At 39.6% G+C, this 19,471-nt stretch overlaps 3 protein-coding genes across 8 annotated transcripts; 2 read left to right on the top strand and 1 right to left on the bottom strand.

Annotated features, from left to right (window-relative positions):
• The first annotated feature begins 766 nt into the window (after positions 1 to 766).
• Positions 767 to 11,169, top strand: LOC135596940 (argininosuccinate lyase, chloroplastic-like). Its single transcript, XM_065089238.1, has 7 exons — positions 767 to 1,430; positions 2,441 to 2,704; positions 3,662 to 3,778; positions 5,942 to 6,090; positions 9,508 to 9,799; positions 9,907 to 10,071; positions 10,595 to 11,169. The coding sequence occupies exons 1-7, from the start codon at positions 999 to 1,001 to the stop codon at positions 10,865 to 10,867; spliced, it is 1,692 nt and encodes a 563-aa protein (XP_064945310.1). The 5' UTR covers positions 767 to 998; the 3' UTR covers positions 10,868 to 11,169.
• A 246-nt stretch (positions 11,170 to 11,415) lies between these two features.
• On the bottom strand, positions 11,416 to 15,926 carry LOC135596941 (uncharacterized). 6 transcript variants are annotated; one of them, XM_065089241.1, is made up of 8 exons: positions 15,695 to 15,926; positions 14,622 to 14,687; positions 14,278 to 14,508; positions 14,011 to 14,184; positions 13,723 to 13,829; positions 12,040 to 12,497; positions 11,869 to 11,937; positions 11,416 to 11,749 (listed from the first exon to the last, which is right to left on the bottom strand). In XM_065089241.1, the coding sequence occupies exons 2-8, from the start codon at positions 14,634 to 14,636 to the stop codon at positions 11,721 to 11,723; spliced, it is 1,083 nt and encodes a 360-aa protein (XP_064945313.1). In that variant the 5' UTR covers positions 14,637 to 14,687; positions 15,695 to 15,926; the 3' UTR covers positions 11,416 to 11,720. The 6 variants fall into 6 exon arrangements, with proteins under 6 accessions (XP_064945313.1, XP_064945311.1, XP_064945315.1 ...); XM_065089239.1 differs by having other exon boundaries at positions 11,869 to 11,955; positions 15,695 to 15,925; XM_065089243.1 differs by having other exon boundaries at positions 11,816 to 11,937; positions 15,695 to 15,925.
• Positions 15,927 to 16,440: 514 nt separating this feature from the next.
• Positions 16,441 to 17,193, top strand: LOC103970447 (calvin cycle protein CP12-1, chloroplastic). The gene has a single exon (XM_009384227.3). It carries the CDS (start codon positions 16,569 to 16,571, stop codon positions 16,968 to 16,970), a length of 402 nt encoding a protein of 133 aa, XP_009382502.2. The 5' UTR covers positions 16,441 to 16,568; the 3' UTR covers positions 16,971 to 17,193.
• Positions 17,194 to 19,471: the final 2,278 nt, after the last annotated feature.

Genomic DNA, 19,471 nt, shown 5'->3' with positions numbered 1-19,471 from the left:
ATACAACTCAATTGCACTCTTCTTAATTCTTCATACTGCACTTGCTTCTGGCATGTGGGTAGCATCTTCTGATCTTTCTTATGACTTACTACCAAATTCTTTTTTTTTTTTGTCAGTTCCTTGGAGAAAGTGATCTTTTTATTGATTTGTTTAGGGGGGAGGGGAGATCTGTGGAACAGTCCTTCCATTCTCATGAATGTATTCCAAAACCACAAAATGGTTTCAGTGTCAGAGGTCATTGTTATCACATTGCAGAATGTCATTTAGCTATACCTAAATTTGTAGCATACAGGAGAATGGAAGATTTTTTTAAATCTTTCAAGAACTAAATTAAGGGACTTGTGAATAAATCAAAATTTTCAAGAACTAAGTAGGAATATTTTCTAGTGATATGCCTGAAATTTTATCAGCTAAATTTAATACATAAAGCATTGAACTGAGAGTGATATATCTGACTCAATCAGATGATGATGTATGAGAATCTAAAATTTTATCCAATGAAATGTACTTATTAAGGATCTAAAATTTTATCCCATAATTTACATATGAAACAAAGTGTTGAAGACCTCATTCCTTTTTCCTTTTTGTTGGAAGAAAGAAGTTTTTGTACATCTGAAAAGACTCTCTATTTATTGTTAAATTCTGAAATAATAAAACATTCGATTTTGTTGTCATAATAAAAAATAATAAGACTTTTTTCATCGCACGTGCCATGCACGTTCTCCTCCACCAAGACATCCTGATGAGGTGGCACGCCACCATTACCGAAGCCGAGGGGGCCGTTCGCAACACGTGCACTGGGCACGCGATTCACGTTGCCAACCCTCGTCACGTGGGGATGGGGATGGACCCATCCTTCTGATGACGCGGCAGGTGACAAACCATTGGCTGAAAGATGTGGGGCCGCTGCGGGCCTTTTCCACGTGTACGGCAGGCACACGCTACACTCACGAACCCTCGTCACGAGCATTACTTACCGTTCTCGGTGGGATGGTGGGATGGAGTGTGGACTCTCCATCGCCTCCGCTCCCCCTTCCCACTTCCCCGCTCGATCCAATTATTTATCGGACTGCCTGCTTCGAATGAACGCGATGAGGGCTCTCTACCACCCCGTGCTCCCTTCCTTCTCCTCCTCCACACGCAGCCCAACCCCCTGCCGCCGCCGCCGCCTCCCGACGTTTTCGGCCGCACCCCGCCGACGCGCCGATCGCTGGATCCTCGCCGCCGCCCCGGAGGCCATGGCATCCACCCAGCCCTGGACGGCGCAGGAGCAGGAGAAGGCCAAGGAGGCCAAGCTGTGGGGCGGGCGGTTCGAGGACAGTGTCACCGACGCCGTCGAGCGCTTCAGCGAGTCCGTCTCCTTCGACAAGGCGCTCTACAAGCAGGACATCATGGGTAGCCGCGCCCACGCCCGGATGCTCGCCCACCAGGTGAGTCGTCATGCGTTTGCCATTGTCGGCAGTCCTTGAGCACGAGTTGCTCGACGAAATCACGCTTGCGGGTGTTAGTTCTTTTCACTTCTGGTGATGCTTTTCAAGGATTATGGTTATGCTTTTTCTTCTTTTTCAGGATTCTGGATGAGTTGGGGTGGGAATTGTGGTCATTACTTTTCTTAGTTTTCGGGATTCTGGAAGAGTTTGTGAGAGAGGGGTTGGAATTGGCTCTCAATTTGTTAAGTTGGTGTTTTGGGTTTTAGCTCTACTCTGGAGGGTTCTGTAGAAGGATATCTAACTTTGTTTCATTACTATTTGATGTGTCGCGTCTACAAACAAATGGGTGGTCCATTCCACAAGGTTTTTGCAAGTAGATCAATATATGCAGTCTTATCCATCGTTTTGACTCGAAATTTGATCAACTGGACCACAGATGAGCAACCTTGATACCAAAGCTCACCAATCATTTAAAGTTCTTTTAATGTTCAATAGTAGTGTGTTTAAACATTCAGATAAGAACTTTTTCTATGAAATAATCATGTTTATCATCCTGTGGAACGGATAATTTAGTTATGTTTTGGTTGGTGATTTTTAGAAATCTACAGCATGGAGAGAGTTCCAAGAGAATAGAGTTGAAGTCTACTTTAGGTTTTGTGCTACACTACTTGAGCCATTTTATGCAAATCTCATCTCTTGAGAACATCTAACAATGCTGAAAACCATCTATTTTCTGTCAGGGACATGACTAGACTATGCAATGATGCTAGTTTTGGTGAACAAATGGGATATTTTGTTCACTTTAAACACAAAATGCTTTATTAATTAAATTTCATATATTATGTGAGTTACAAGTTCAGAGTAGACTTTAGAAAAGAAATTATGTTTACATAAGTATAATGGGCGTTTCTATAATGCATTATATTTACGAAGCGACTCTTGAATCAACTTCTGTCACTTTATTTCTTCTGAAGAAGGCATTTCATTTACTAGTCATTACTGTGGTGCAGGGTTTAATGACTGTCAGCGATAGAGATAGCATACTGCATGGTCTTGATGAGATAGAGAGAAGAATTGAGGCAGGGGAGTTTGTTTGGAGAATGGATAGGGAGGATGTGCACATGAATATTGAAGCTGCACTCACAGACATTATTGGGGAACCTGCGAAAAAACTCCACACCGCAAGAAGCCGAAATGATCAAGTTGTAACAGATCTCCGCTTGTGGTGTAGGGAAGCCATTGATAAAATTGTGGCATCCATCAAACAACTTCAGGTTCATACATTTCATTTAGTATGTTGCATTTTTTCCCTGAAAATCTCATTGTTTTTGTCTGAATGCTGCTTATCTTGTAATTGAATGTACAAAAACCATTAATTGTTATTCTCCACATAGACAATTGTGCCTTTTTCATTATCCCTGAATTCCTTACCCACATACTCCCACATATGCACCATAATTATGAAAATATACCCTTCTGTTTTGACATATGCTATTGTAAATGTAATATTATATCTAACTTTACAAAGTAAAATTCTCATGGCTTGATACAAGTTTTTGTTGGTTCTTTTTGCTCTTCTTTCCTTAATTTGGCATGAAATGCATAATATTTGATAAGTTTGATCAGGTGAGAGTCATGTTTAAAACTTCATATCAATAAATCTATTTAGGCTCATGTTAACCTATTTCTTATAATTACATTATGCGAAATTGGCTAGAGAGAGAAGAAAACATTCATTGTCAAGCCACCAACTGTGTATGTTGGAATTAATTTTGACCTCAAATAAATATTTACACTTTTGAATTATATTTCTTGATTGAAGCATTAATTGTCTCTTGCAGATTATTTTCATTAATTGTGCATCCGGTACAATATATTGTTATGTAGAGACATGCCATTTTCGGTTGTCTCGACCTCTGGATACTCTCCAGAAACATCTATGCTATTAGAAACAGCTTGAGGTCATGTTAATTAAAGGCATGCATATAACTATTTTGATGTTCCTATATGCTGAGTCTCAGAGTATGCTATGATCTTTATGCATGTTGAGCTTGACAAAAACATTGTTATCTTAATATAATGTATGGATCTGTGAGGTTGAAAAGTTTCTTGAACATATGGTTACAGGATTTCTTGCTTTAATGGTCTGATGGACTTGATCTATTCTTTTTCCTGTTCAAAATGGTCATACAACATTCTATGAAATATTATTCAATTCTTATATTTTTCAGGTGGCCTTAATCAAATTAGGTTTGAGCAATGAAGGACTGATAGTTCCTGGTTACACTCATCTACAGAGGGCACAACCTGTCTTGCTGCAACATCTCTTGTTATCATATGTTGAACAGGTAATAATCCTGCATACATTTATTTCTAATTGGAGAATAGTAGGCAAATAAAAGTTAGAAATAGAAGATGGAAATATAATTACCAAGAATGTCAGGAAACATGTATGAATTTCTCAATCAATAATAACCTTTAATAAAGGAGGCAAGATATAGAAACTCATTTTAAAAGCATGTTTGAGGGAATAAGTTCGTGCAATAACGTAGACTTTTCCGATGGTTGAAGTATTTGGTCTAAGAAGATTTCATTTTGGTAGAGAAGGTGAAGCACACTCCATCGGAGTTGATGTGGGCTGGTTTACCAATGTAGATCATGACAGTAATAAGCAGATTCCTTGGTCATACTTACACAAGTGTATATAACTTTTGATCCTTGATATTGCTGAAAGTGGCTCTGTCAAGTACTTTGTGAAGTCAAGACTGGTTAGTGAGCTCTTTCTCTATGGTTGAAGCATTTGGTATAAGAAAATTGCTGATTCATTAGAGAAGATGAAGTGCACTACAATGTAGTTGATGTAGGCTAGTTTACTGTTGTGGATCATGAAAGCAGTAAGCTGGTCCTATGTATATGCCTACAAGTGGATGAAATGTTGGTTTGTTGATAGATTGTTTGCTGTACCACCCAAAACAGTATGGTACGGGCAGTTTATACCGGTCTAAGCATGGGCCGATATGTCGACTATCCTGTTTTTTGCGGTCCAGTTAAATTAATAGAAAATTCAAAAAATGGTGGAGCCCTGTCCAAATCAGTATTAAAAACGAAAATAATAATTCTCTTCTCACGTAAGATGCCACCGCCTTGTTGTTGCCACTTCGCCATTGTTGCTTCAACGCTTTCTCGTCGTTGCCGTTGATGCTTTGACAATGCCGTTGCCTCGCCATTGCCGCTTCTCTTTTCCTCTTCTTTTTTCTTCTTCCTTCTTCCTCCTCCATATCTTCCTCTTCTTCCTTCTTCCTTCTTCCTTCCTCCTTCCTTCTTCCTCCTTTGTTCCTCCACCGCCCTTTCCACTTCTCTCTTTTTCTTCATTGCCAAACAACCAGTATACATTGGCATATCATGGGCTGGTATACTGGTACATATCGGTACATATCGTTCTGACAAATTACTGGAACGGGTCTGATACCCGAAAAGGCAATCCTTGCTTGTTAGTGCTTACAATGGCTGTATCAAGTACCGTATGAAGTCAAGAATGGCTAGTGAGCATACATATTAAACACTACTTATTCAGCTATCAGGTTAGGATACCTTGATCCAGAAACAACTAACTGATTGGCTTAAGTTTAATTTCCTAATGATAAATCTGGAAACTTTAGACTCAAAATATGTTGTCCGTCCAAGCCTTAGATCTTGTATTGGTTGTAGATTTTACACTTTATTCTTTCTCCCATAGATTTAACTATACAAATATTTGGCACTAACCCTAAGGTAAGGGGTGGCGGATTTAATGCATGAGACTTTATGTCAATTCAAGGTCTAGGGTGGGTCAATACGCATAGCCTTGTGCTTGTAGAAGATCTACTAGGCATGTTTTACCTTGAGATAAAATGTGGAATTGAGATAGGTTTTGGCTTTACAGAACAATGAGTTCATCATTATTAGTCACATATAGACCTGTAAAATAGACATTAAGCTGTTATGAAAGGTGGTCTTAAGTTCAGGAATTTAAGGTATAATAATAGACATAAAATGGCTTGATAATGATCATAGACCTCACATGACAACTTGCAGAAATGGTCCTTTGCTGGTTCTTAAACCTATCATAATATGTCCATAGAATAACACTGCTTGACCATCATTCATGTCTTAGACTTGAGAATTCCATTTGGATAACACCTTTGGCTCCCACTTGGCATTCTAGGCTTGCCTTCTATGGTCTTGTTTAATAAAGCATCAACTGAAGAAGACATAAGATTTATCTAGAGAAACTAAGAGGATACATTTCTGTATGATGATTTTTCCATCTTAAGATGCATCATAGACAGTGTGTCATTTCTTTCAGTTAAGATGTGAGTTATTTGACTATTTTGTTTGCTCTAACTTATTTGAAAATTTAAACTATGGTCAGATATGTATGTTTCAAGGAGCATTTTTTTTTTTATAATGATGACTGTTAATTCTTCGAGTTAAACTTTGCATAACTATTTAAGTGATGTGATATGTTGTAGCTTGAACGTGATGTCGGTCGGCTGGTTGATTGCAAGGATCGGATGAACTTCTGCCCCTTAGGTGCTTGTGCGTTGGCTGGTACTGGCCTTCCTATTGACAGATTTCTTACTTCAGATGCTCTGGGATTTACTGCTCCTATGAGAAACAGGTATATTTATTTTGATATATACCTTTAAATAAAGTTAATCTGTTGTTCATCGTACCTGTATTTCATCAACCCAGCTGTTTCCAGCCTGAACTGCCTGCCATTTGATTTTATGTGATTGTTAAGTATTATCATCATGTGATGACAATTATCTCATTGATTTATCACAATAAATAAATCAGTTATTTAGAAATCTGTAGCAATTACAAATTATTTTGTTTCTACAAACACCATTTTTTTATCATTTTAGTCACTTATGTTCTAAAGTTGATGTCTCCTGTGCACCATTGTACAAATAGTTGACTTTCCACAGGACCCACATTGCTGCCATCATGGATTTTATACATGGAAGGTCATCTCCATAATTTATCCAGCCCAGACTTCATCTATTTACTAGGCTTATCTCTATTCATCATTTTACATAACAGGATGCTTTTTGTTAGTTCAAATGAGAATCTGCAAATTATACCCATATCTGAATGTTCATGTAGACTTGAGGAGGGGAAACACATAGACGTTTTGATAAATAATTAAAAAGACAACTTTATCTGAAAGAAGAGGGGGGTGAGGGAAGAGGCTTCATATCTTAGTGAAAGTGAAAAAGATGACTGCATGTCGTTTGCTTTTATAATGGTTAATTTAAATGTTCCAGCGACTTGTTAATTACATTTCCTCTGGTGAGATCTAATAACATCAGTGAATTAAAAAGCGCTAGGCGCCAAGGTCCAAAACCGCCCGAGGCGCTAGCAGTGATTGAAAGAGGCGCTCGGGCGCTCGCCTAGGCGCTCGGGCGAGGCGAGGCGAGGCCCGAGCGCCTCGCTAATGTCCCAGGCGGCGCGCTTCAAACAGGCGCCGCCTGGGCGCTCGCCCGAGCCCAGGCGCTGGGCGCTTCGGGCGAGCGCCTGGGTAAACCAAGTGACCGAACCAGGATTTTAGGTCTGGTTCGGTCCTGGTTCGATTGTTAGTTGGTTCAATCGAACCAACTAAACCGATATAACCCTTACCTAACCGTAAAACGTTGCCGCTCCCGATCTCGTTGCTCGTCGCTCCTGCTCCCGCTGCCGCTGTTCGTCGCTGTCGCTGCTCGCGCTTCCCGCGAGCCCTCCAGCTGCTCGCGCCTCCCGCGAGCCCTCTCGTTGCTCGCGACTCCCGCGAGCCCTCCCGCTACTCGCGCCTCCCGCGAGCCTTCCCTCTGCTCGCGACTCCCGCTGCTCGCGCCTCCCACGAGCCCTCCCGCTGCTCGCGACTCCTGCTGCTCGCGCCTCCCGCGAGCCTTCCCTCTGCTCGCGACTCCCGCGAGCCCTCTTGCTGCTCGCGCCTCTCGCTCCCTTTCCCTTTCCCACTGCCGCCGCTTGCCACTGCTTCCCGCCGCTCTTAGATTTTCTTAATTTAATAGCATATTTTTATTTAAAATTTTAAATAATTATATTTATTAATTATATTATATATTTTTATATTTTAGCGCCTCGCTTCGCTCGGGCGAGCGCCTAGCGCCTCGGACATTTTTGGACATTGGCGCCTTTTGACGCATAATGCTTTTTAAATCACTGGGCGCTAGGCGCTCGTCCGAGCGAAGCGAGGCGTTAAAATATAAAAATATATAATATAATTAATAAATATAATTATTTAAAATTTTAAATAAAAATATGCTATTAAATTAAGAAAATCTAAGATACAAAATCACAATGTCACATTAATAAAAAGTTTCAAATAAATAAAAATTAATAATATTAAAATTAAAATAATATATTATTAATCTATTAACAGTGTTGAAAATTAATCATTTCAAATAAACTTAATAATATTAACAGTATACAATATACGTATACTGTTAAAGGAAGTGTAAAGGGGTGCTAAGCCTGCTGACTGAGAAAAGAGGAAGCGGCGGCAGCGAGCGGCGGCAACGGCAAGCGGCGGCAGCGAGCGGCGGCAACGGCAAGCGGCGAGCAGCGGGAGGCGCGAGCGGCGACGGCGGGAGGCGCGAGCGGCGACGGCGGGAGCGGCGAGCAGCGGGAGGCACGAGCGGCGACAACGGCAGCGTTTGCGAGCAGTGACAACGGCGAGCGACAACAGCGGCAGCGTTTGCGAGCAACGGCGAGCAGCGAGATCGGGATTGGCAGCGGCGAGGGTTAGGGTTTGGTTGTCACTTATATCAGTTTTAGTTGGTTTGATTGAACCAACTAACCATCATAGACCGAACCAGGACCGAATCAGACCTAAAATCCTGGTTCGATCGCTTTGGTTAACCTAAGCGCTCACCCGAAGCGCCGAGCGCCTGGGCTCGGGCGAGCGCCCAGGCGGCGCCTATTTGAAGCGCGTCGCCTGGGAGATTAGCGAGGCGCTCGGGCCTCGCCTCGCCTTGCCCGAGCGCCTAGGCGAGTGCCCGAGCACCTTTTTAAATCACTGAATAACATAAAGGTTCTCATTCACCTTTTTGTCTTGTTGTGTAAGGTTCTCACAAACAAGTTAATGTAGTTAAAAGTGGTCTTCTGATATCTACATTGTTTGGGTATCTTTTTTAGTTCTGATCTCTTCAAGCTACATGCTAGCTGTTTACACTCTTGTTTGGTGGACCATCAAAACATTCAAGACCTTTACCCATGACACTGCAAAGTTGTAATATTGGACCTGCAAACCAACATATACCTACAGAATTTCTTCCACAATATGGATTTAGAAGAAGTAAGAAAAAAGAAAATAGCTGATCTGCATTAAATAAGTGTAAGCATGGATGGATTAGTTCAAAGATTTAGACACTCCCTATGTTGCAAGTCATAAATAAGGGCATTATTTGGGGTGCTTCTAAAACAGAATTTCCCTGGATGTCCTTTTGGTCCTCAGTTTTTTTTCCATTATGTGGAAACGGTAGGACATCTTTTTTTATTTATTGGATAAATCAACTAAAATCTCCCAATCCCTTGTTTTGTAACTATTCGTATTATAGTTAATTTTTAACTTTAGTTTGATGTGAAATATTTGTCATGATGAATGAAAATCAAACGGTGATTTATGTAAATATGGCTGTTGCAATTTGTTAATTTAGAATTACATCTTTTTTTCAGTAGATAGTTCGATATTACATTATCGGGTATTTTAAGGCTTCTGCTAATATCCATTAATCAGTTGGTGACTCTTTATCACTCCCGGGTTGCAACATGCATTAATTGACACTTTCTAGCAGTTAATCTTTATTCATTGCGGCTATGCTACTACTTAAGGATTCTCAAGATGAAACTTCGGAAAGGATTTTCCTGGTCAACTGCAATGTTCTGTTAGTTTCATGACTATAAATAAAGACAAAAGAAACTAATGATAAAAAAGTTATGTTGAATATAATTTTTTTTTCACAATTTCTTCTTTCGATTATCATTTTTCATCCAGGTGCTGTTTCATTTGTCCCTAAATATCTCTTTTGTGTAGCATTGATGCAGTGTCAGATCGTGATTTTGTCCTGGAGTTTCTGTCAGCTAATTCAATAGCAGCTGTTCATCTTTCACGGCTTGGTGAGGAGTGGGTTTTGTGGGCATCAGAGGAGTTTGGTTTCTTGACCCCAAGCGACTCAGTATCTACTGGAAGCAGCATTATGCCACAGAAGAAAAATCCAGATCCTATGGAACTTGTCCGTGGAAAATCTGCTAGAGTTGTAGGAGATCTTATGACCCTTCTTGTTCTATGCAAAGGGCTTCCGCAAGCATACAATCGTGATCTACAAGTATATATTTGCCACTGAAAATGCTTTTTCCATTTTCCTTTGAGATATAGAATTTCATAATTTTTGTTGCTTCTATATGACGGTGAGGACAATTTCTCTCGAAACAGGAAGACAAAGAACCTCTATTTGACAGTGTTAAGACTGTACTGGGGATGCTTGAAGTAACAACTGAATTCGCGCAGAACATCACATTCAATCATGCAAGAATACGAAAAGTTTTGCCAGCTGGACATCTTGATGCTACTACCCTTGCTGATTATCTTGTGAACAAGGTAAATCTATTGTTGCTTTTGATAATCGGTACAGAATAGTTTTTTTTTTTTTTTACAAAGTTTGTAATGACCTTAATATTCTTATCCAACCCCCAAAAAATTCCGAACTGTTCTACAAGTTGCTTCAGTTATTAAAACCAATGATCTTTTTAGTTATGAAGTTCAAGAAATGAAGGCAACATGGTAGCTTTAAGGGATTCATCTTCTTTTCTGTTTTTTTTTTCTCAATTGAACACTTTGGAGACTTCCATGGAAGTTTGTCATCATTGTAAAATATTTTTACTTTTCTATCTTGTTAATAGATAAAGCTCTAAAAGGAATAGGCCTGCTAAGAATGTTCCATACGGTTCAAAATGATGCATAAAAGGCCCATGGGCTTGCTTCTTATTATTCATGAGCAGCTCACTCATTACATTTATCTCTTTACCAATTTCTTGTCTTTTATTTCTGTTGTTTGTTTGCACTTGTCAATTTTCCACTTGGCTCTGAAAATTCCTCTCATGTTTGCATTTTCGTTGAACAGGGGCTGCCCTTCAGGACTTCTCATGAGATAGTTGGAAGGTGTGTGGCTTTATGTGTCGCAAGAAACTGTCAGCTTTCGGAGCTTCCTCTTGACCAGCTACAGGGAATTAGTTCCATCTTCAAGGAGGATGTTTATGATTTTCTAGGAGTTGAAAATTCAGTTAACAAGTTCTCCTCCTATGGGTCGACAGGTTCAGAATGTGTTGCAGAACAACTCAGCTTCTGGATTTCGAAGCTTCAGATTGGTCAAACCGAAAATGAGAAGACGGAGTAATTACTACAACCTCCTTGTTTATGACTACCATTAGCTGGTTGTTTTTCTGATGTACCGAGTTATGAATGGTTGTTGGATGTAACAAAAGCTACTATGCTACAGTGGATGGTTAACACCCAGTCTCATATCTGAGGAAGGTTTATGGAGTCCAAACTCATTGGGTTTTTAGTGAAACTTCTGCTAAGGGATATCTGATTTCAAGATGCTAATAGTTAACCTATACTGTGTCAAGAATTTTCTACAAATTGTGTTCTTGGATTCTAATTATCATGAATTGAAATGTGATTTTCTTCTTTTTCTTAGAGAACAGTTCTGTCTTGTCCAGTTAAAACTGATGTTTGGGGGACAGGAACTCAACAACTCAAATGAAATATTTCTTTTCTATTTTTCTCTCCTTAAAATTACACCTGCACAATGTGTTACATGACAATGATCAAGCTGAATTTTTTTTGGAGGTGGTCTTCTTACTTTTAAACACGGGATGCTATATATCCTCGAATCTGGGTTTTTGATAGTTGCAAAAGCGTATAAAGATTAAGATTCTGGTGTCGGTGTTGGAATTCCTGCCAAAGATGTAATAAATCCATAAATCTGTGGCAATAATGAACTAAAACCACATTGTCCTTGGAAAGACCGAAAACAACGTTAAACCAATCTACTACCAATGCACAAGTTATGATGTTGGTCTACATCATTATCTAAATAAATCCTTACTCTTCTGGTTCATGGTTTATGGTTTCAGGTTGTGAGCCTGGTTGAATCATGTCCATTAATGACTCGAGCACATTCTTAACAATACTTTGCTAGTCATCTTCCAGTAAGAATCGCGCAACCATTGCGATTGCAGATTGAGTCATGTGCCAGGATTAATCACTAGATTGGCTGCATAAGATAAAGGGAGGTTAGTGCAGATTCTAAAATTAAGTAAAAGAAGGGTTAGAACTGCACCTGAACTTGAGGCTCTGTTATCCATATTTGGTATATGATTCAGAGAACTGCACCTGAACTTGAGGCTCTGTTATCCATATTTGGTATATGATTCAGAACTCCGGAATGCTCCGCAGCAGCTGCTGCCAGAAATGCAATATCTTACAAATTGAGGAAAAAAAAACAAATTTAGTTAAATAACATGATCATCGATGTAGATATGTAAGTCGATGAGCAAGATAAACCTGAGCTTGGCCACTTATCATCAGCAAGTCCAGTTGGTGGCAGAAAACCAGTTGGCAAATAAGCATCAACAGATTCACTGATACATCCCAAATTGTTTGGCTTGTTCTCATCAACGAGTCTAAATGGTGGCACAGGTTGTCCAGTCGGCAAATTAGCACCAAAAGACTGAGCCATGTATCCAGAATTGCCAACACACCAAGTAGAAAGATCTGTAGTTCCCTGATTACCAAAATGGTCTGTGAATGAGTGATACAAGTTATTAGTTTGTTGGTTGAACATGTGTAGCAACTGCGGGATGGTGCTAGAATATTGGATCCCACTGTGGACCACCCGAAAAAGTGGAGACATATCGTTTTCGAACAAATTGTGACTCAACTTAAACAAGTGTTTGTTTTCAAGCAATAATTTGTCATAAGGCTTCCGGAAACTCCCTTCTCTGAACTCAAGATGGTGTCTCCTGAAAGAAATATAGACAAGTGCATAAACTTTGTAAAGAAGAAGGATCTTATTGCACTCTATAATTACAATTTAAGAAAAACCAGTTTATTTTGGTATCATTTCAGATCGATTGCAAACTTTAAAAACATAGAAATATAGCTGAAATGGAGGCCAACCAACAGTCCGCTTATTCAGTGCGATTATAGAAAGGGAATGTACATATTAATCATAAGATTTGATAAACTGAATTGAGGCAAAACAATTGCAGTAAGGCATTCTTCTGGTGTGATTGTGCTGGTTGATCCAAGGAGGTGGGAAAGAAAGAAACGATGGCAGATGTTATTCTTAGCAGGAAATGGAATTTTCCTCTTGGAAAAGCAGGAAACTGAAATAATTTAATATAAAATCATAAGAAATCAAGAGATTTAATATAAAAGAATGCTACTATCAGTTGACCTAACTTGATTTCATTTAAGCAAAGAATTCTAGACTTTCTTTTGTAGTTTCACTGCTTGCTCTGGGTAAACTACTGCTCAGGATAATTTGACCAAATGGAGATTTTTGCAGGCTTCTGCATGTATCTTTGCCAGGTTAATATGGTAACTTCGAACGACACTTATAATTCTGAATGCTTCATCACAAAGAGAATGTGGAGGAACTCGGCTTATATGAGTGGCATCTCAACATTGGCTTTATGCTTTAAACGAGGGCTAAAATGACTGAGGATGATTGTAAAAGAGAGTTTCTTTTGGTAGTTCATGGAGGAATCTATTTCGCTGAAGCACTTTGCCATAACTGGACTCTAAATCCTGTAAAATTTCATGAAGCATAACATGTCTATAAAATGCAACCAAAGCTAAATATTCTGGGGCTATTCAAGCTCAAACAGATAAGGCAGTAAAATTACGATGGAGATTCTTGATCTATTGAATGAATTTTGGAATCATGCAAGATCTATAGGTTTGCTTAGACTGAAGTTTATGGAGTTTACCTCTGTAGTGTTTGCTATCCTTACTCACTTGATGTTTCTTTCTATTTCTTGTCAGCTAAATAGATATTTCAAAGATGCTCAATTCCACATCATAGTTGGTAGCTTGTAGAATTTAGTTTAAAATTTTCTGTTTAATGAGGTGTTTTGGCTTATTATGTACCTGTACAGTTCTTGTAAATATAAGCAATTTTTTTCTCACCAAAAATAATAATAATAAAAGAAAGCATTACAAGCAAAGTTTAAGTTTACATACCTATATAAGTGAGATTGATCTTCAGTAAAATCAGGAATTGGTTGCCACATGGGGTGCCTTCTTGGATCAGAAGAAACTTGTTCAAAGAGTTGCGGTGGTTTTTTTAGCTGCCCAAAAATTATCCATAAGTCACATGAAAACAACAATATGCGAACATTTTTAGCTGAAATTTTTTTGGTATAATTTTGAACAGAATATTCGTACAAAAACATAATTTGTTTGCTCATATAGGAGAAGTGGAAATGTACAACTGAATAATGCTTTTTCATAGAGGGAATCAAGTCTAACCTCAACTTCTAGGATGTCAGGTTGCTTGTCAGCGAAGTGGGCTCTAATTGCCGAGATGTCAGACCATTGGATCTCGAATTTTTTCTTAGATCCACATCTTAACATCTCCCACACAAATTTCTTTTTACCATAGAAACACTTGGCTGCTATATCACCTTCACCCACCGATACACACTACAATGGCAATAGAGGTAATTACTGAATTACAAACATTGAACACTAAGCTTAAGTTTAATATTTGCTTCAGCTCATAGAAAGTGAACCTACCTGCCATGAACCAATCTTCAGCATCAGTACTGGAACATTTATAATTCTTAATTTATCAGCTCGAGGTTCAGCATTGTGCTTATCATTTCCTGCATTTTGTTCTTCCAAGCTATTATTTTGAGTTAATTCACTTGAAAGATTAATCTTCCTTTGCAGCTTCATATGGATGGAGTTCACAAATGATTCAGTTTTGTTCAACCACAGGCCCAGAGGACCTGATTCTTGATCTATCTGTAAATAAAAAACAGCATAAGTACAGTTAGTGTTCAACAGAGTAAATCCAAATCTACTTAAATTGCGGGCAAACTAAGAAATATCAGATAATTTTGTTAGAATTAGTGTACCTTTGCTTCACTCATCCTGATCACTGATATTGCAAGGAATAGTAATCCAAGATAACTACAGCAAATCTGAAAACAGAAAAGAAATATCAGAGAGCTATAAATATATACAACCTAAAATATACCAAAATATACAATGAGATTCCAACAATGATATGAAGACCTACAGACTAGTAATAGAAAATCCATTAAATCGACTGTAAATGATATATAAAGGATACAAAATCTATATCGTATAATAAAATCAATTTTTCTTTCAAACTGAGTCCTTTTCAAGTCAAACATGATCCAACCTAGTCATGCATCAAGCTTGACTTGTCAAGAATAACAAACACTAAATTCTAGTTTGAACTTGATGTAATTCAAATAAGACGAGCTCGGGTCGAACACAAGCTTTTTCCGTCTCTGTTTGTGGGCCGGACTGCCCTAAACCCTAAAACCCAACCTGATAACCAGTGGATGCTTTCATATCCCAACACCCTTCCCTGAGGCAAATGCTGTGCCTCGATTTCCCTAACCAACCTACCTGTTGAAGGCACTGAAAAGACCACAGATCATAATCCAGGTGGCGGAGGTGCACGTCCAGGCAACCGCTGATCTCCAGCCGTCAGCCTACAATGAGGCAGGAGGCCGCCTTCGGTTCCCTCCCAAGCTAGCAGAGGGAGTGGATGGGAGGAGAAAGAATCAATCACCATCCCCCAAAGAAAAAGGCTCGTGGCAGCAGAGTTAAGAAACGTATCAACTAGAACATGGTGACCATAACATGCCTCCATTGCCCTCATCGATCAACCAGAACAGAGAAAATTCTTTCTGTTAGGACTTGCCCAATTCCCAATCTATCAAATCATGGAAGAAGGCACAAAAAGTCACCACAGATTACTCCCTATTCAAGAAGCATAAGCATTAACCCTAAACACCTATCCGAGAGGATCCGTGTAATTCTTGTTCAAAGATCGAACCGCAGCGATGCTCATCAATAGTTTACCTACTTCTTGATGCGCACCTCCCGGTTCAAGTGAGGTCGATCGACGACATCGAGGAGGAGGAAGGTTTAGATCGGATTGAAGCGCGCTTACCTCGAATGAGTCAGGGGTTCACAGGGCGCGGCGCTCACTGGTTCGAGGATCGACAATCGGAGGAGCGAGCGGACCTCCACCGATACAACCAACGCCGGAGTCTCTATAATTACACAGAGAGAAGCGCGCGAAGTGGAGAGGAATCCCATCTTATAATCACTTCCTCCGTAACCGAACTCACCCGCCAAATTGAAGTGGTTATGCCCTTTTTTTCCGCACCATACTAAAACTACGTTTGAAATATATATATATATATAAACACATTTTTAAATTTTTTACTGATTATTATATTACTTTTTTCTCCTTTTTTACCTGGAAAAAAATTCTTTTGCTTTTTATATTGATTGCATAAGAGATTAAGAGTAAGAATCATTAACGCTTTAGGCTTAAGCAATAATACTCATTGATCTTAGAAATTAGACCATCAGTCAGAGAGTTCTTTGTACCATCACTCAGATTTTGACTTTGGGTTAAGTCAACTACTGCTCCTCGAGATCCATTTGAAGTCAACATGTCATTACTTCTCTACTTTTCCATCTAATTTTTCCTTTCTCGATAATGTTATATACAGAATGAGATGGTTGCCACCACCACTGGTTCTTCCCTTCCTCGTTCCTTTCGGAAGCGAAGCACACGCTACACTGGAGCCTAAGGTTACTATAAGAACTTTGTGTGGTCATACTAATGGCACAGTAGTCTTTCACTCGTTCACGTTGTACCACTCCAAGGTGCAGTAAATATCTACGAGCCTGTGGATGTCGTGCCCTCCACTTGGCTCGAAGGAGATAAGAAATGTGTGTCCTCCAATGCACCATGAAACCAATCAAATACCTCAGGATTGCAGCCTCCCACTCACAGTACCAACCGCAAGAAGATGCAGGCAGTAACCATGGCGACGACAGTATGTGGCGTGAGCCTCTCCACCCGAAGGGCTGTGCTCGTGAAGGCGGAGCCGCTTAGGCCGCGACAGACCCACGCAAGGCTCCTCCCTTTGCTCGACCGCGGTGTCCGCCGCCGCCGCACGGTGCTCGTGGCGAGCGCGCCGTCGACGCCGCCCGACATCTCCGAGAAGGTCTCGGAGAGCATCAAGAAGGCGGAGGAGGCGTGCGCGGGGGACGCGGTGGCCGGGGAGTGCGCGGCGGCGTGGGACGAGGTGGAGGAGCTCAGCGCCGCGGCGAGCCACGCCAGGGACAAGCTCAAGACTGACTCCGACCCCCTGGAGAACTACTGCAAGGACAACCCCGAGACCGACGAGTGCCGCACCTACGACAACTGAAGTAGTAATCGAGGAGAGGCAGTGGAGAAGGTGATACAGACACACTGCGTCACTGCATGATGCTTGCAGAAACTTGTGGTGGCTTCTCTTTGCCTAAACTTCTACTTGCATCTGAACTCTATTGTATTACAGCTGCTATTTGACTCTGCATGGCAATACAGTTTATGTACTCACTATTTAATGAAGGCAATGGGAAATTGGTGTTAATATCTTGTTGGAGACACACACAGCAATAGGCTATTTTTGTATGTTTATTTTATTTTGTGCAAGATTCATGCATAAAATCATCTCTGCAAGATCATAAAGTCATTTCAATCTTTTCAATAGCATTATTATCTAAAATAACTATTACCTATTTACATCTCTGCTGCAGAACTCTACAAATATATAGTAAATACTTTTCATTTGCAATTGCCCACAAAGAGTGTAGTTTGTTCATTATGAAACCCTTCTTCATAAATGTAAAGTTTTTATCATCAAGCAGTGAAGAAAATACTTGTATCCCCACTAATTTTTCAGACAGTAATGCTCAGATGTTGATAGGTCCAAAATAAATTGCTAAGGGGCAATATTTTGGCTAATGGTGAAGAAGAGTTGAGTGTTTTAGTTACATCAGATTGGTACCAAACTCTGTTCAAAGAGATAATATGAAAGAAAAATATGGCAGATCTGCCAAGCTTTCAAGGGTATAAGTGCAAATATCAAATTCAGAAAGGTAGAGAGAGAGATATGCATAAATATGTCTCAAAGTTGAATATATATATATATATATATATACACACACACAAAAGGCAAAGGCCTAACTCTATATTTATAAATGAACATGGCCTTGGTGTGAGGTGTTGGTGGAGGCTGATCACTACATTTTAAATTGAAGGATCAAAATCAACAGTGACAGCAACTTTTAACATTTTCCTGTGAAGTGCACAAGAATGATCAATATGGTCTCCATGTCATTGTTTGTGGTTGGTGGCAGCCCTAATTTGAGCTACTAAATGCCAAAACTTCAATACCATTTCTCAGTTGAACAACCCTTGGATGACAGATTTAGCCATGCCTTGATTTCCAAAATACCAAGTTAATTAGGTAGTGGTACAACCTGAAACAGAACAGAAATACAAGAATTTTGATGATACACTTGTTCACTTCATTAATCCATAGCATGACTATGCACATAAAGATTCAGCATGATGTATCAACATTATGAAATATCATACTGAAATTTGAAATATTTTTCACTAAATTCCAAGCAACAACAAGGTCCATAAGGTCAAGACTAGAATATATGTACCACAAAATTGGGTGAAAAAACTCAAGCACAGGTGATGAATTGTAAATCTTGCACAAAGTCTTGCTCAAGTTGGAGAGAAGATGCAGCAATTGAGTGGCAGAAACAAGCTAAATAGCAGCCTGGAATGTACATGTAAAAAGAGTATCAAGCAAGAATGAAGCATGTTAGTAGCTTCATTAGAGGCTGCAACTTTTGACATTGTTAATAAAGTTGCTTCCAAGGAAGATTCCACCTAACATGGCTCACTGTATACATTACAACTGGCATCATATTATGTTGGGTTTAGGTAAAGGAGTGGTTTTCCATCAATATAATATGTATTTATGCATCAAAAATCAAAGGTGACAGTGACTCAAAGAGAATATATATAGTGCACAAGCATGATCAATATGGCACCTGTCTTGATTCTAGTCTACCTAATAAGTTGAAATAGCCTTTCAACTACAGATTTGGCCATGCCTGTAGCATGCAAAGAACATAATTAATTGAAGAATCACATAACCTGGGCTAGGAAACAATTTACAAAGTCATGCAATCACCATCACCGACCCTCAATAATGATTGCTCATGGAGACTTAACAAAGCATATATTAACATTCAGAAACACCATGAGGCATCAAAAATATGTTTCAGAGTTTTCAAGCTACATCTGTGTGGATGGAGATTAAGACCAGATATAGTAGAGCACAAATTGTTTGTTACGGAACTCAAGATGGAAAACCAGAGGCAGAAACAAGCACAAGTAGCATCCTTCCTGCACAGAGCAAGCATCAACCAAGAATGGAGAACGTTGGTTTCAAATAAAGCAAACATCTTCCAGGTAAAGCTTCTGCAGTAGCAACAAGTAGAGAACAGAGGCCTTTTGATTACCATCAATATACATGTATTTTAGTAGGCCATTGAAGTCACATTGTCTCAAAGTAGCCTCTGTGAGTTTTTCCCAAGTATAGTTAGATCATTAGCTGATTCAGCTTTGAGTATGGGTTTCAGATACAGCAAAATTTAAATAATGACAAGGATGATTGTGTTATGTCAGCCATTAGTTGATAGAGAATAGTTTAGGTCAGGTTGGCAAAGAGAATATCCATTAGTATTTCAGAAACAACAGCAATGTACAAATTTTGACAGTATAAGAGAGTGCATTATCGCCTCGGTTTTCAGACAACCAAGATTCACAAGTTCCTACTTATCCTAGAGAGATTATTAGTAA

Source organism: Musa acuminata, chromosome BXJ1-11 (assembly GCF_036884655.1).
Source record: "Musa acuminata AAA Group cultivar baxijiao chromosome BXJ1-11, Cavendish_Baxijiao_AAA, whole genome shotgun sequence".
Classification (NCBI taxonomy): Eukaryota; Viridiplantae; Streptophyta; class Magnoliopsida; order Zingiberales; family Musaceae; genus Musa; species Musa acuminata.
This window is presented reverse-complemented; position numbering and strand designations above follow the sequence as displayed.